General features: G+C 44.6%; 1 protein-coding gene across 3 annotated transcripts in view; it reads left to right on the forward strand.

Annotated features, from left to right (window-relative positions):
* The first annotated feature begins 306 nt into the window (after positions 1-306).
* PPP1R42 (protein phosphatase 1 regulatory subunit 42) overlaps positions 307-15,636 on the forward strand; it is a 37,128-nt gene continuing 21,798 nt past the window's right edge. For 2 of the 3 annotated variants that reach the window (XM_044295101.1, XM_044295103.1), the window contains exons 1-5: positions 307-354; positions 5,923-6,121; positions 13,461-13,627; positions 14,420-14,558; positions 15,497-15,613. In XM_044295101.1, the coding sequence (XP_044151036.1) occupies positions 5,990-6,121; positions 13,461-13,627; positions 14,420-14,558; positions 15,497-15,613 (555 nt within the window). In that variant the 5' untranslated portion in view covers positions 307-354; positions 5,923-5,989. The remainder of the gene's footprint in view (positions 355-5,922; positions 6,122-13,460; positions 13,628-14,419; positions 14,559-15,496; positions 15,614-15,636) is intronic. The other variant, XM_044295102.1, reaches the window with a different exon arrangement.

A 15,636-nucleotide genomic window follows, 5' to 3' on the forward strand; every position in this document is an offset into this window, starting at 1 on the left:
AGACAACTGGCTTCTGGATCCAGTAAAAATGTATCCTGATTGTACCCAATAAATCATGTGGTTGGCCCATATAGATTATCTATCTCTCTATCTATCCATCCGCAGCATAGCCGCCAGCAATAAGAACAGCTGATAAAAGTGGCACTACAAATGTCAGCATGTCTTTCGCCGGCCGCCTGTGTGGTCTGTACATTCGATATGCAGTGAGTGGAGCCAGGGCACACTCAGCAGGGGATGTTTGGCTGTGCGCCTGCGCAGTAGATTTGTCTCCATAGCAACCCACGCCGATCGGGGTTGTGTACACAGAGCGCATGGAGCAGAGCGGGCACCGTGAGGCTGGAGGGGCTCCGGGAGGTGAGTGACCGGAGACGGGTATTTCTCCGTTATGTGGATGACCGGCTGCTTCATTATGTGCACGTGCAGGTTCAGTCAGGGAGGGCGGTCCTTGTGCAATACAGGGCGGGATGCAGAATCCTTTACCAGCAGTCTGCCACCCAGTCATGCCCCTTCTAACATTGTGACACCCACGGATACCCCCATAATAGTCTGTGCCACTTACAGGTACCTACCTATACCTATTATATGCCCCTGATAATAGTGTGCCAGCCACAGATGCCCCTGGTAATAGTGACCCAGACACAGATGCCCATTATAATAGTGTGCCAACCACAGATATCCCTAATAATAGTGTGCCAACCACAGATATCCCTAATAATAGTGTGCCAACCACAGATATCCCTAATAATAGTGTGCCAGCCACAGTTGCCCCCGATAATACTGTGCAAGCCGCAGATGTCCCTAATAATAGTGTGCCAGCCACAGTTGCCCTTTAAAAGTGTGCCAGCCACAGATGCCCCTTATAATAGTGTGCCAGCCACAGATGCCCGGCCACTATCCGCGCTCAAAGCCACCCAGTCATGTCACCCCCACTGAAGGGGGGGGGGGGGGGTGACACTGGCAGCACTGACTGGATAATGTCTTCTGTGCAGGGACACACTCCCAACTGGTAACACCCATCTGGACCTTCACTGCAAGCTGCTAGTAATTAATTCATAACTTTGAGCAGGAATAGTAAGGGGGTGGCCCAACATGGAGGCATAAGAATAGATGCTCCAGAATTGTAATTACATGGGGAATGCAAGTAGTAACTAAACTGACATGTCAGGAGAGGTGACAGCTCCTCTTTAATACTTCCAGCGAGCTGTAATTCCTCCCGTTTCTTGCTCCCCCATCGGTGTCCTCTCTGGGCAGAGCACGTCCATTGTAATGGCTGTCTAGTCCATTCTTCTCTTCTGATATTGAGAAATAAGCCACTAAATATCAGTTAAAGGGCTCATCCACACAAACATATTTTCTTTCCGTGCGGAACCATTTTCTTCAGTGGGTCCGCCCCAAAAAAAGGAAGTTACTCCATGTGCATTCCGTTTCCGTATATCCATATTTCCGTTCCGCGAAACAATAAAACACGTCCTGTTATTGTCCACATTACAAACAAGGATAGGACTGTTCTATTAAGGGACAGCTGTTCCATTCCGCAAAATACAGAATTCACATGAACCCGGACGTCATCCGTATTTTTTGCGGATCCATGTTTTGTGCACCGCAAAATACATACGGTCGTGTGCATGAGCCCAAAGTTTGTACCGATTTCATGTTGTGAATTATCGCTGCTGTAAATTCTGAAAGGTAGCATTGTGGAGAACGTCCCCTTTTTGGGGCCAGCAGAGAAACTCCACTTGCGGAATTTGTTTTGCGCCACTGGCGTTTAAAAAGTGCAACTTTTTTCACTTCTCCACTTTTCTTGTGTATATTTATGATAAATCTGCCCATATCGCTTAGAAATCACCGAGAATTCCAATACTACTAGTAGGTACTAATTCGTCTCATCGAAAATACCGTATAGCCCTACCTTAAAACATAACCTCTATTCTAATCTAATTAAAACAAAATCGTGCAGCGTGCCACACAAAAACGTGCACTAGGTTGCGGTCTATCGCAGGCCCTCTCCATAAGAGAAGGGCCCCCATAAACCTTTTTTAGTCCCTCCGTGCCAGAAGGCACCTGCAATGGACCGAGACAAAAAGGCAACCCTCAGCCGAAGCTGAGAGTACGCCAATCTGTGCTCCGGCATTCACCTAGGCTGCCACACCAGTGTCGGCATGGAGCTTAAAGGGGTTGGCCACCATGCGCATAAAAAAAAATAAAAAATGGCCCCAGATAATAACTAAAGCCACAAGGTATTAGTATAATGAGAGATATACTGTGTATGTATAATTTTTCTAATGTGTTCAGCATAGCATGCTCCCATAGATGAGAGGCTGTGTGGGCGGAGCAGCTTCAAAGTGAAAGTAAAAATCCCAGCATGCATCACAGCAAGCATCTTTAGAGTGGTCACATGACATCCCTGGCCAAACAAAACAAATCTTGTTTTTTTTCTGCGTCACCATTTTCTGAAAGCTATACTTTTTCTTTTTTGCGCCAATCATCTTGTGCACGGGGCCATTTTTTGAAGGAGGGGTTGATGTTTTTATTGGTACCATTTTTGGGTACATATGATTTTTTGATTGCTTTATATTACGCTTTTTGTTAGGCAAGGTAACCATAAATGGCTGTTCTGGAACAGTTTTTACCGTATTTTTAGTTTTTTTTTAGTGTTCATCTGACAGGGTAGGTCATGTGTTTTTTTTATAGAGCAGGTTGTTACGGACGCAGTGATATCAAATATGTCTACTTTGTTTGTTTGTTTCAGTTTTACATAATAATTACATAATAAAATTTGTGTTTCCATTTTCTGAAAGACATATTTTTTCTGCCGATCATCTTGTGCAGGGGCTCATTTTTTGCGGGAAAAGTTGGCATTTTAATTGGTCCCAATTTTGGGTACATACTATTTTTTGATCATTCAATATTACACTTTATTGGGCGAATAGACCAATAAAATTGGTTGTTTTGGCACACTTTTTATTTTATTTTCTTACGGCATTTACCTTTTGGTGAAAGAGTGTGATATTTTCAAAGAGCAAGTCGTTCCCGACACAGAGATACCTAATTTGTCTATTTTTTTTATTATTTTGGCTTTACACAATAAAAGCATTTTGGGAAAAAAACATGTTTTTGTGTCTTCATTGCCTGAAGCCCATATTTTTTTTCATTTTTTGGGCAATTGTCTCATGTAGGGGCTCTTTTTTTTTTCGGGAGGAGGTGACGGTTTGATTGGTACTATTTTGGGGTACATTGACTTTTTGATCACTTTTAATACCTTTTTTGGGAAGTGAGGTGGGAAAAATTTCATAGTTTTTCTCTTCTTTTTATGACGTTCACCGTGTGGGGAAAGTAACATGATCCTTTTATAGATCAGGTTGTTACGGACGCGATGATACCAAACATGTGCAGTTTATTTTATTTTTTACATATTTAATCAATATATTATATTTTTTGGGACCCAGACCCACTTGGTTCTTGAAGATCCAGTGGGTCTGATGGTTTACAATACACTACAGTACACTGTATAGTGTACTGCAGTGCATTGTCATTCACGCTAAGGCTACATGCACACGACCGTTGTGTGTTTTGCGGTCCACAAATCGCGGATCTGCAAAATACGGATGGCGTCCGTGTGCATTCCGCAATTTGCGGAACGACACGGACAGCCTTTAATATAACTGCCTATTCTTGTCCGCAAAGCACGGACAAAAATAGGAAATGTTATATTTTTTGCGGGGCCAGGGAACGGAGCAACGGATGCAGACAGCACACAGAGTGCTGTCCGCATCTTTTGCGGCCCCATTGAAGTGAATGGGACCAAAACAATGGCCGTGTGTATGAGGCCTAAGCCTGATCAGGCTCCAAGGCAAGCTGGATACCTGTGAAGGCGTTCAGTTGCTATGGTAACCACCAGGACGCTGCCACAGCAGCGCAGCGCCCGATTGTGGAGGGGGGGGGAGCTCCCTCCATCTCTTAACCACTTCCATATAGCAGTCGCTATGGACCACAGCATGGAAGGGGTTAAACGTGCCAACACCGGTGTCGGACGTTTCAAGCAGAGTGTGAGCTGTATATTATAGCTGACACTCTGCTAACCGCTCCAGCCATCCTGAAACAGATCGGGGCGAGAGGGGGATCTGCCGCTAGCCATCCTGAAATTAGGGGGGCACAATGGGAGCTGGAGCCTATGGGAGAGGGGATATTATATATATACTCACATTTTTAGAAGGTTCTGATCCCCACAGTTACGGACTGTGGGGATCAGAACCTTTCAGCAGGCATTAGGATCCTGTGATTGACTAGTCTCTACAGATTAGCCAATCAGAGCGATCACCGGGGGGCAGACTGGACATGCGCTGCTCTTAGCAGATTAGGAAAAGCAGCGCATGTGCAGTTACAATAAAGGCATGGACGAGCTTTCTCTAAAGCTCCTCCATGTCGCGTGCAGCCATGGACAAACTGGCTGCACGGCAGAGCGGGGCTCAGGGAGCATAGCTTAGGGCTCTTTCACACCTGCGTTCTTGTCTTCCGGCATAGAGTTCCGTCGTCGGGGCTCTATGCCGGAAGAATCCTGATCAGTTTTATCCTAATGCATTCTGAATGGAGTGAAATCCGTTCAGGATGCATCAGGATGTCTTCAGTTCCGGAACGGAACGTTTTTTGGCCGGAGAAAATACCGCAGCATGCTGCACTTTTTGCTCCGGCCAAAAATCCTGAAGACTTGCCGCAAGGCCGGATCCGGAATTAATGCCCATTGAAAGGCATTGATCCGGATCCGGCCTTAAGCTAAACGTTGTTTCGGCGCATTGCCGGATCCGATGTTTAGCCTTTTCTGAATGGTTACCATGGCTGCCGGGACGCTAAAGTCCTGGCAGCCATGGTAAAGTGTAGTGGGGAGCGGGGAGCAGCATACTTACCGTCTGTGCGGCTCCCGGAGCGCTCCAGAGTGACGTCAGGGCGCACCAAGCGCATGGATCACGTGGTCGCATGGCACGTCATCCATGCACATGGGGCGCTCTGACGTCATTCTGGAGCGCCCCGGGAGCCGTGCGGACTGGAAGTATACTGCTCCCCTGCTCCCCACTACTACTATGGCAACCAGGACTTTAATAGCGTCCTGGCTGCCATAGTAACACTGAAAACATTTTGAAGACGGATCCGTCTTCAAATGCTTTCAGTACACTTGCGTTTTTCCGGATCCGGCGTGTAATTCCGGCAAGTGGAGTACACGCCGGATCCGGACAGCGCAAGTGTGAAAGAGGCCTTATTGTAAAAAGATTAGCAGACATATTTTTTTAATAAAGTATATTTGGAAACTCATTTTTACCCTGCCTCTTACAATGTTGTGTAAAGTACTGATTCAATGTCCAACCCCTTTAACAATAATAAGTTTGAGCTCTCCCCGGAGGGAGAGCCCAAGGGTTTTTTCAGGGGAGTGAGGAACCTAATGGCTGCATCTGTATAGTCAAATGAGCCTCTGGGAGCAACAGGGGCGTTGCCATTACACCAAGAGGCTCTGCGCTCTCTGCAACTGCCACACCCTCTGCACTTTGATTGACAGAACCAGACATGATGATGTTTTCACTGCTTGGCCCTGTCAATGAAATGCAGACAGTTGCAGAGAGAGCAGAGCCTCTAGGTGTAACAGCAACACCCTCATTGCTCCTAGAGGCTCATTTGCATATATTACAACTTTTATCTCAGCAATGCAGCCACATATGAACATGGGACCAACACAGATGTCTTCAGCTGCCAAGCACACGCGTGACAGATCAGCCAGTGTCATAGGTGCAAATCTGATGAGAGATGCCCTTTAAGACACAGGTCCATCAGGGGACTGTGTATGTATTGCCTGATAGCAAAAAGATAGCGTGTGGTGCCCACATGAGGATGAGTGGTGTGCCCATATTTCTTATTTTTATTTTCTTGTTGTTTCAGGGCAATGATGAACCAGATATCGTAGCAACATCCACAATCTCCAAGTCTTTGTTTCTACTAAGTCATTATGGTGCGTCTGACAGTTGATCTCATCGCACGGACCAACAATCACCTCCGCAACAGGAAAGATGAGACCGTCACTCAGTATCTGAAAAGAGTCACTCATCTGAATTTTTCTAATAAACATATTGATTGTCTTGTAAGTACGAGGGATTTGACTAAGCCCACTATCTCTCCGTCTATCTATCTATCCATCTAAGGCCTCATGCACACGACCGTTGTTGTGTTCCGTTCCGCAAAATGGGGTTCCGTGATCCGTGTCCATTTTTGTTTCCGTGTGTCTTCCTTTATTTTTGGAGGATCACCAGACATGAAGGAAAGTAAAAAAAAGTCTAAGTCAAGTTTGCCATGCAAATGATAGGAAAAAAGCGGACGCGGATGACAATCTTGTGTGCCTCCGTGTTTTTTCACGGTCCCATTGACTTGAGTGGGTCCGCAAACCATTTTCTGTGAAAAAAATAGGACAGGTTATATTTTTTGGACGGACTGGAACCACGGATCACGGACGCGGATGACAAACGGTGCATTAGCCGAGTTTTCAACAGACCCATTGAAAGTCAATGGGTCTGCAGAAAATCACGAAAAACAGGACAACGGACACGGAATGAAACAACGGTCGTGTGCATGAGGCCAAAGGGTACTTTTACACTAGCGTTTTTCTTTTCCGGCACTGACTTCCGTCCTAGGGGCTCTATAACGGAAAAGAACTGATCAGGCATATCCCCATGCATTCTGAATAGAGAGTAATCTGTTCAGGATGCATCCGGATGTCTTCAGTTCAGTCATTTTGACTGATCAGGCAAAAGATAAAACGGCAGCATGCTACGGTTTTATCTCCGGCCCAAAAAACTGAAGACTTTCCTGAATGCCGGATCTGGCATTTTTCTTCCATAGGAATGTATTAGTGCCGGATTGCGCAAACCGACAAAAAGGTGAAAAAAATGTATTCCGGATCAGTTTTACCGGATGACACCGGAAAGACGGATCCGGCAATTTAATGCATTTTTTTGGCTGATCAGGATTCTGGCGACGGAACTGCTTGCCGGATCACTCTGCCGCAAGTGTGAAAGTAGCCTAAGCAAAAGAAGGAGACAGCAGCACTAGGTAGTGAAGTATTCAAAGTATGGTGCACATAGTCCAGACCTTGATAACATAGTACCAAAAAGCATGTAGAAGGGGTCACAGAACTCCAGGGATGTGAAAATAATAGATTTATTCCTCTGTATCCATAAAAATACAATGTTTCAGCTTCCACCTGAAGCTTTTTTCAAGTGCTTTAATTATCTATCTATCTATCTATCTATCTATCTATCTATCTATCTATCTATCACCTATCTATCTACAGTTGTGTTCAAAATAATAGCAGTCAGACATCACTAACCCTGATCAATCACTGTTTGTGGTACAAATTATATTTCTACATGGCAAATAATTTACTAGCAGGTGTAGTAGAGTAATAGAAATCCATCAGACCCAACAGTCATGACATGCATGCTGCTGACTCTGTGTAATTAAATCACTAATTGAAAGGGGCATATTCAAAATAATAGCAGTGTGGAGTTAAATTAGTGAGGTCATTCATTCTTTGAAAAACAGGTGGCAATTATTGCCCTTATTTAAAGAAGGAAGGCAGCAAATGTTGTACATGCTGGTTACAGTGCATTTCTCTCTAAAATTCAGAGGAAAATGGGTCGTTCAGAAGAACAGCGTACCTTGATTACAAAGTTGATTGGAGAGGGGAAAACATAGAATGAAGTGCAGAAAATGATAGGCTGCTCAGCTAAAATGATCGCAAATGCTTTAAAATGGCAACCAAAACCTGAAAGACGTGGAAGAAAGCGAAAAACTACCATTCGAATGGATAGAAGGATAGCCAAAATGGCAAGGACTTGGCCAACAATCAGCTCCAGGAAGATCAAAGAAGGTCTAAAGTTACCTGTGAGTACTGTTACAATTAGAAGACACCTATGTGAAGCCAAGCTATCTGCAAGAAGCCCCCGCAAAGTCCCACTGTTGAAAAAAGACATGTGCTGAAGAGGTTACAATTTACCAAAGAGCTCATTGACCGGTCTAAAGAGACATTTTGTGGACTGATGAAAGTAAGATTGTTCTTTTCGGGTCTAGTGGCCGGAGACAGTTTGTCAGACGACCCCCAAACACTGAATACAAGCCACAGTACACTGTGAAGTGATATGGGGATGTTTCTCATACTAAGGTGTTGGACCTATTTATCTCATACCAGGGATCATGGATCAGTTTGAATACATCAGAATACTTGCCGAGGTCATGCTGCCTTATGCTGAAGAGGAAATGCCCTTGAAATGGGTGTTCCAACAAGACAACGACCCCAAACAAACCAGTAAACGTGCAACATCTTGGTTCCAGACCAACAAGATTGACGTTATGGAGTGGTCAGCCCAATCCCCGGATCTTAATCCAATAGAAAACTGGTGGGGTGACATCAAAAATGCAGTTTCTGAGGCCAAACCAAGAAATAGAGAAGAACTGTGGAATGTAGTCCAATCATCCTGGGCTGAAGAATTCCTGTTCACAGGGGCCAGAAGTTGGTTGACTCCATGCAACACAGATGTCCAGCAGTTCTCAGAAACAGCGGTTATACAACTAAATATTAGTGAAGTGATTCAAAGGAAAGCAAAATCTTCAAACATTTTTCAGTTTATATAGTGAATGAGTTTGTAAAGAAGAATACAAACACTGCTTTTTTTTAACAGTCTAATATTCACTTTTCTTCAAATTATTTTTAAAGGGACAACTCAAATTTAATATATATTTTTCTTCATGTTTTGATTTGGAATAGAATGTGTAGTGTTCCCAATGCATTTGTGTGTATGGAAATAAAATCTATTAGAAGGATTTTGAGCTTTATTCACTTTTTTTAAACACACTGCTATTATTTTGAACACAACTGTATATATGTATCTATCCATTATCTATCTGTCTATCATCTATTTCATATCTACAGGTGAAACTCGAAAAATTAGAATATTGTGCAAAGTTCATCCATTTCAGTAATGCAACTTAAAAGGTGAACCTAACATATGAGAGACTCATTACATGCAAAGCGAGATATTTCAAGCCTTTAGTTGTTATAATTAGGATGATTATGGCTTGCCGCTTATGAAAACCCCAAAGTCACAATTTTGAGGTCCCCTTTGCTCAGGGGGTATGGATTAATTAGCTGACTAGAGTGTGACACTTTGAGCCTAGAATATTGAACCTTTTCGCAATATTCTAAATTTTAAGCTGCATTAACACAATTCCTTTTCATTTGCATTACTGAAATAATGGACTTTTGCACGATATTCAAATTTTTCGAGTTTCACCTGCATATATCTGTCATATAATCGCAATCTCTTTCTCTCCCTCCCTCATTGTCCAACCCTCTTGTGCGCTCTGTCTCTCATACTCACCATGGAGGCCGACCACGCAACTGCAGTGGAGCTCTCGGTGAGGACAGGGTCCTGCTGGTTCCTGACAGAGATTCACTGCATCTCAATTTCATAGCTTCCACTGAGTTCAATGGTAACTATAATTTCACATACATGGAGCTCCCGCTGAGGTCTGACAAAATATATATTTTTTTCTTATTTTCCTCCTCCACTTGCTAAGTGCATCTTATAGTGTGGTGCGTCTTATAGTCCAGAAAATACAGTATATATACCGGTATATATATTACTTTCCCTTTAAGCAATTTGTTAATATTTTCTGCAAAGCATCTCCAATGAGGATCATACATTAAACACTCCTCTATGACTATAAATGATCTGTAAAGTCTAAGAATGGATCCTAATGTCCGCCCGGCAGGGCTTGTTGATTTTTATTACAATGAAAGAGGCGTTTGTTATCAGCATAAAACATCCATTGTGCAGTGAGAAGTAATCCAAGTATACATGTGTGAGGGCAGCGGCACCCGTGTAGCTCTTGCAGGCTCGCGTTCCCATGACACATCAACTTTCCCTCTGCCTTCACATTACATTACATTGACGTGCTAACCTTTCACGCTATTCCGCATAGCTGAAGAACAGTTTAAGCGGTAATTGGTGGCTTCACCTTGGCTTGTTCACCTCTGTCAGAAGAGTTTTTTCTGCTACGTCTGGGGACGTAATACTTTCATGGAAAGACTATAAGCCTTTTAAACAGGATATATTGCGCTGTTAATAATGGGAGTATAATGTATTTGTGCATTGTACACAAATATAGTGTTGACGTAATCACGCCTGGCACTGAACTCTGCCTGCGCATTTGCCTTGAGGATCAGCACACACGCAGTACAGCCCTGAATCTTGCTGGGCAGAAGGAATCTGTACTGTACATACACTGATGATGTTAGTTTCTTCGTGTGGTGCAGTACAGATTCCTTCTACCTGGCAAGCTTCAGACCTTTACTGCGCATGCGCTGAGGAAAATGTGAAGGCATGGGAGTTCAGGTCCAGGCATGATTATGTCAGCGCTGCCTGGTCTTGTGACTCAAAGCTGTAGGGGAAGCACAGTCAGCCAGGTAAAGGGAGCAGAGCTTTAGGGGCAATAGGGACACCCTCGTTGCACCAAGCAGGTCATTGGCATAAAATAAAAACATGAATTTACCTGCAACGGGGCCACCAATCGAGATGGGGCAAAATGCGTTGAATTCAGCAGGCAAGCCCACATCTGAGTGATTTGGATTAATATGCAGTGACAGATTCCCTTTAGGCCTCATGCACACGACAGTTTTTTTTCACGGTCCGAAAAAACGGGGTCCGTGATCCGTGATCCGTGAGCCAAACGGATCCGTCCTGAATTACAATGCAAGTCAATGGGGACGGATCCGTTTGATGTTGACACAATATGGTGCCATTTCAAATGGATCCGTCCCCATTGACTTTCAATGTAAAGTCTGGAGTTCTTTTATACCATCGGATTGGAGTTTTCTCCAATCCGATGGTATATTTTAACTTGAAGCGTCCCCATCACCATGGGAACGCCTCTATGTTAGAATATACTGTCGGATATGAGCTACATCGTGAAAATCAGATCCGACAGTATATTCTAACACAGAGGCGTTCCCATGGTGATGGGGACGCTTCAGGTTAGAATATACTGAAAAACTGTGTACATGACTGCCCCCTGCTGCCTGGCAGGTGCTGCCAGGCAGCAGGGGGCAGACCCCACCCCCCCCCCTGTTTATAACTCATTGGTGGCCAGTGCGGCCGCCCCCCCTCCCTCCCCTGTAGTTAACTGATTGGTGGCCAGTGCGGCCGCCCCCCCCCCCCCGGCCCCTCCCTCCCCTGTGCGGCCGCCCCCCCCCTCCCTCCCCTGTAGTAAACTCGTTGGTGTCCAGTGGGCCCCCCCCCCCCTCCCTCCCCTGTAGTTAACTCGTTGGTGGCCAGTGGGCCCCCCCTCCGTGCGCTATAGATAACTCATTGGTGTCCAGTGGGCCCCCCCTCCCTCCGCTGTAGATAACTCGTTGGTGGCCAGTGGGCCCTCTCCCCTCCCTCCCCCTCCTAATTAAAATCGCCCCCCTATCATTGGTGGCAGTGGTGAGTACCGATCTGAGTCCCAGTGTAATCGCTGGGGCTCCGATCGGTAACCATGGCAACCGGGACGCTACTGCAGTCCCGGTTGCCATGGTAGCTTAGCAATTTGTAGAAGCTTCATACTTACCTGAAGAGCTGCGATGTCTGTGTCCGGCCGGGAGCTCCTCCTACTGGTAAGTGAAAGGTCTGTGCGGCGCATTGCTTATAGCACAGACCTGTCACTTACCAGTAGGAGGAGCTCCCGGCCGGTCACAGACATCGCTGCTCTTCAGGTAAGTATGAAGCTTCTACAAATTGCTAAGCTACCATGGCAACCGGGACTGCAGTAGCGTCCCGGTTGCCATGGTTACCAATCGGAGCCCCAGCGATTACACTGGGACTCCGATCGGTACTCACCACTGCCACCAATGATAGGGGGCGATTTTAATTAGGAGGGGGAGGGAGGGGAGAGGGCCCACTGGCCACCAATGAGTTATCTATAGCGGACGGAGGGGGGGCCCACTGGACACCAATTAGTTAACTACAGGGGAGGGAGGGGGGGCTGGCTACCAAGAAGTTAACTACAGGGGAGGGAGGGGGGGGGGGGGGCGACCGCACTGGCCACAAATGAGTTAAAAACAGGGGGGGGGGGTGGTCTGCCCCCTGCTGCCTGGCAGCACCTGCCAGGCAGCAGGGGGCAGTCATGTACACAGTTTTTCAGTATATTCTAACCTGAAGCGTCCCCATCACCATGGGAACGCCTCTGTGTTAGAATATACTGTCGGATCTGAGTTTTCACGAAGTGAAAACTCACCTCTGAAAAAGCTTTTATGCAGACGGATCTTCGGATCCGTCTGTATGAAAGCAACCTACGGCCACGGATCACGGACACGGATGCCAATCTTGTGTGCATCCGTGTTCTTTCACGGACCCATTGACTTGAATGGGTCCGTGAACCGTTGTCCGTCAAAAAAATAGGACAGGTCATATTTTTTTGACGGACAGGATACACGGATCACGGCCTCGGCTGCAAAACGGTGCATTTTCCGATTTTTCCACGGACCCATTGAAAGTCAATGGGTCCGCGAAAAAAAACGGAAAACGGCACAACGGCCACGGATGCACACAACGGTCGTGTGCATGAGGCCTAACTGAAATAGTAAACCAATGAAAGAGGCCCAATAAATAGTATACACCAACACGCCAAAAACAACCATTCAATGGGTCAATATAAAGTATTAGGGGCTGGCAGGTCACGGATATATACCTGAAAGATATTTGCAAAGAATAATGATGGGCTGAAAACTGGGCAAGGAAACAAAGAGGGAAAGGCTACTTTCACACTTGCGGCAGAGTGATCCGGCAACTGCCGCAACTGCCTGCCGGATCCGGGAAAACATATGCCAACTGATGGCATTTGTAAGACCATCAGGATCCTGATCAGTCTGAAAAATGCCTGATCAGTCAGAAAAATGCGTTGCAATACCGGATTCTTTCTTTCCGGTGTCATCCAGAAAAACAGATCTGACATTTATTTTCTTCACCTTTTTTTCTGTCTGTGCATGCGCAGACTGGAAGGATGGATCCGGCTTTCCGGTATTTTGAGTGCTGGATCCGACACATACATTCCTATGGAAAAAAAAATGCCGGATCCGGCATTCAGGCAAGTCTTCAGTTTTTTTGGCCGGAGATAAAACCGCAGCATGCTGCGGTATTATCTCCGTCCTGATCAGTCAAAAAGACTGAACTGAAGACATCCTGATCCATCCTGAGCGGATTACTCTCCATTCAGAACGCATTAGGATAAAACTGATCAGTTCTTTTCCAGTATAGAGCCCCTAGGACGGAACTCTATGCCGTCAAATAAAAACGCTAGTGTGAAAGTTCCCTAAGCTAGTTGTATATGTGCTGTGCATGCGCAGCAGTACTCCAGTGGTATAAACTTTATTTTTACCGTCTTTTCAGGATGACCTGTCTGCGTGCAGAAATCTCACAGTCTTATACCTTTATGACAATAACATTAGGGAAATAAGGTGTCTTGGATTCCTAACATCTCTAACTCACCTGTACCTCCAGAACAACTACATATCCTGCATAGAAAGCCTGAGCGGGCTGAAACGACTGGAAAAGCTGTAAGTTCCACCTTTTGTTTCTGATAACTGTTCATATTTGTTTTCTACTATCTAGTTTTTCTCTATTTTCTACTTATTCTGCCTGTAAGGGTATGTTCACATATGCGGTTTGTGCGGCATTGTTTGGTGTTATCTCACCAAACATGGTGGGAAATATTTTTTGTTATGAAGAAATGCAGTATAAAAATGATGTGTATCCTAATATGTACCACTATACCACAAAGGGCTCGTTTGAGTTAAATAAAAAGTGGGCAGCAGCTGTAAATAGTCTAAAATTACAAAAGAAGCCACTTTTGCTTACCACTTTTCTCCCCTGCCACTTCCACGCACCGCAGTCTGGTCCTGCAGCAATGACATCATTGTCCTGACTGCAGTGGTGACGTTCCATACAGTCTGGTCACCCACCGTACAGCCAATCACAGCATATACAGGATGTCACTGCTGAAACCAGTGATTGGCTGCAGTGGTGACCTGTGTGCGCGGAACATTACCACTGCATCTAGGCAAAGAAGCAACAGAAGACCAAGAGCAAAGTAATTGTATTAAAAAAGGGAAAAGGGTTAGCATCTCTCCTTTTGTAATTTTATGACATTTACAGCTCTCACGATTCTGGGATATTTCTAGATATCGTTTTAAATTTACACCATAACAAAAAGGTAACATTTCTTGCCACGTAGTTTATGTTCACACAGGGATGTTACGTGTTATGTTGCTGGAAGAACTAGACTACTATTAGCTCCTGTATTGTCCATTCCTATTGCACGTGTTCAGATGGGGCTCTTTTCTCCACAGGTATTTAGGAGGGAATTATCTCACTGTCATTGAAGGTCTGGAAGGTCTTGAGGAACTTAGAGAACTGCATATTGAGAGCCAGAAGATTCCTCCTGGAGAGAAGTTGCTGTTTGATCCTAGGACACTTCATTCCTTAGCTGTTAGTATCAGTGTATTCTATTTTCAGTCACTCAAGCTGGCAATTATAATATATATGGGATATATCCATACGGTAGACTGTGATATCCTAAAAAGAAAAGGTGTGTTATGTATACCTGTGACTTGTTTTGGGCATTGCTACTGTACATTCTTTTGGAACTTAAAAGCATACCTGAGTTTTCAAAAATAGTTTGCATAACGGCTGTGCTTCTTTGTACAATCATAACTGTGAAGGAATAGGTTTTTTTTGGGCTTCCTTAATATATTTTTAGCCATATTAGTCCCTGTTTCAGCTGCACAGTTAGGTCTATTTCTCTCACAAGCAGGAGGCATCTCCCTTCTGTGGAATGTGACAGCACTGTACTGCTGGAACATTCTTTCTCTTCTTTCCCACTAAATTTGCTAGTTATATCATTCTCTATTACGTGAAATTAAATTGTGTGAAAGAACAGTGAATCCATAAATATCCGCTAGCCGAAACCTTGTAAAACCAACAGCTGTTCCCCCCCATCCCCTTCCCATACACATGCATGCTCGGACGAGAGTGAGGGGAAAAGCCACTGCCAGACACCTATCAGGCTTATCTCCTGTGAAAACAAAGGATCAGGCGTGTTGAAGTCCAGCAAGCCCAATGTTTCTTTCATCCATTGTATTTTGGTTGGGTTTCCAGTGTTTTTGACAGTAATATTAAAGTCTGCAGTGCTAGTTTTGGCATAAAAAATAACTGAACCCTGGCAGACCCCATTTGATTTAACGAGATCCATCAGCATCTTTTTGGATCCTTTAGAAAACAAATGTATCATAGCGATTATGACTTGTGTTGCTCGTGTGAAGTAGACCTTCAGTTATTTTACATTTATTGCTATTTTAAGTCCCCCAAATACAAATATATTTGCTTTCTGCAATTACATTTATTTAGTTTTTGTGCTTTTTCTCCAGAAGGCTCTCTCTGTACTGAATATAAGTAATAACAATATTGATGAACTGAAGGAACTTGCAGTTTTGGAGAACATAACCCAACTTGTGGCTGTAGACAATCATCTGAACGATATTAAGGTATGGTTTTTAGATTTGTTTCT

This window comes from Bufo gargarizans, chromosome 5, assembly GCF_014858855.1.
Source record: "Bufo gargarizans isolate SCDJY-AF-19 chromosome 5, ASM1485885v1, whole genome shotgun sequence".
Taxonomy (NCBI): domain Eukaryota; kingdom Metazoa; phylum Chordata; class Amphibia; order Anura; family Bufonidae; genus Bufo; species Bufo gargarizans.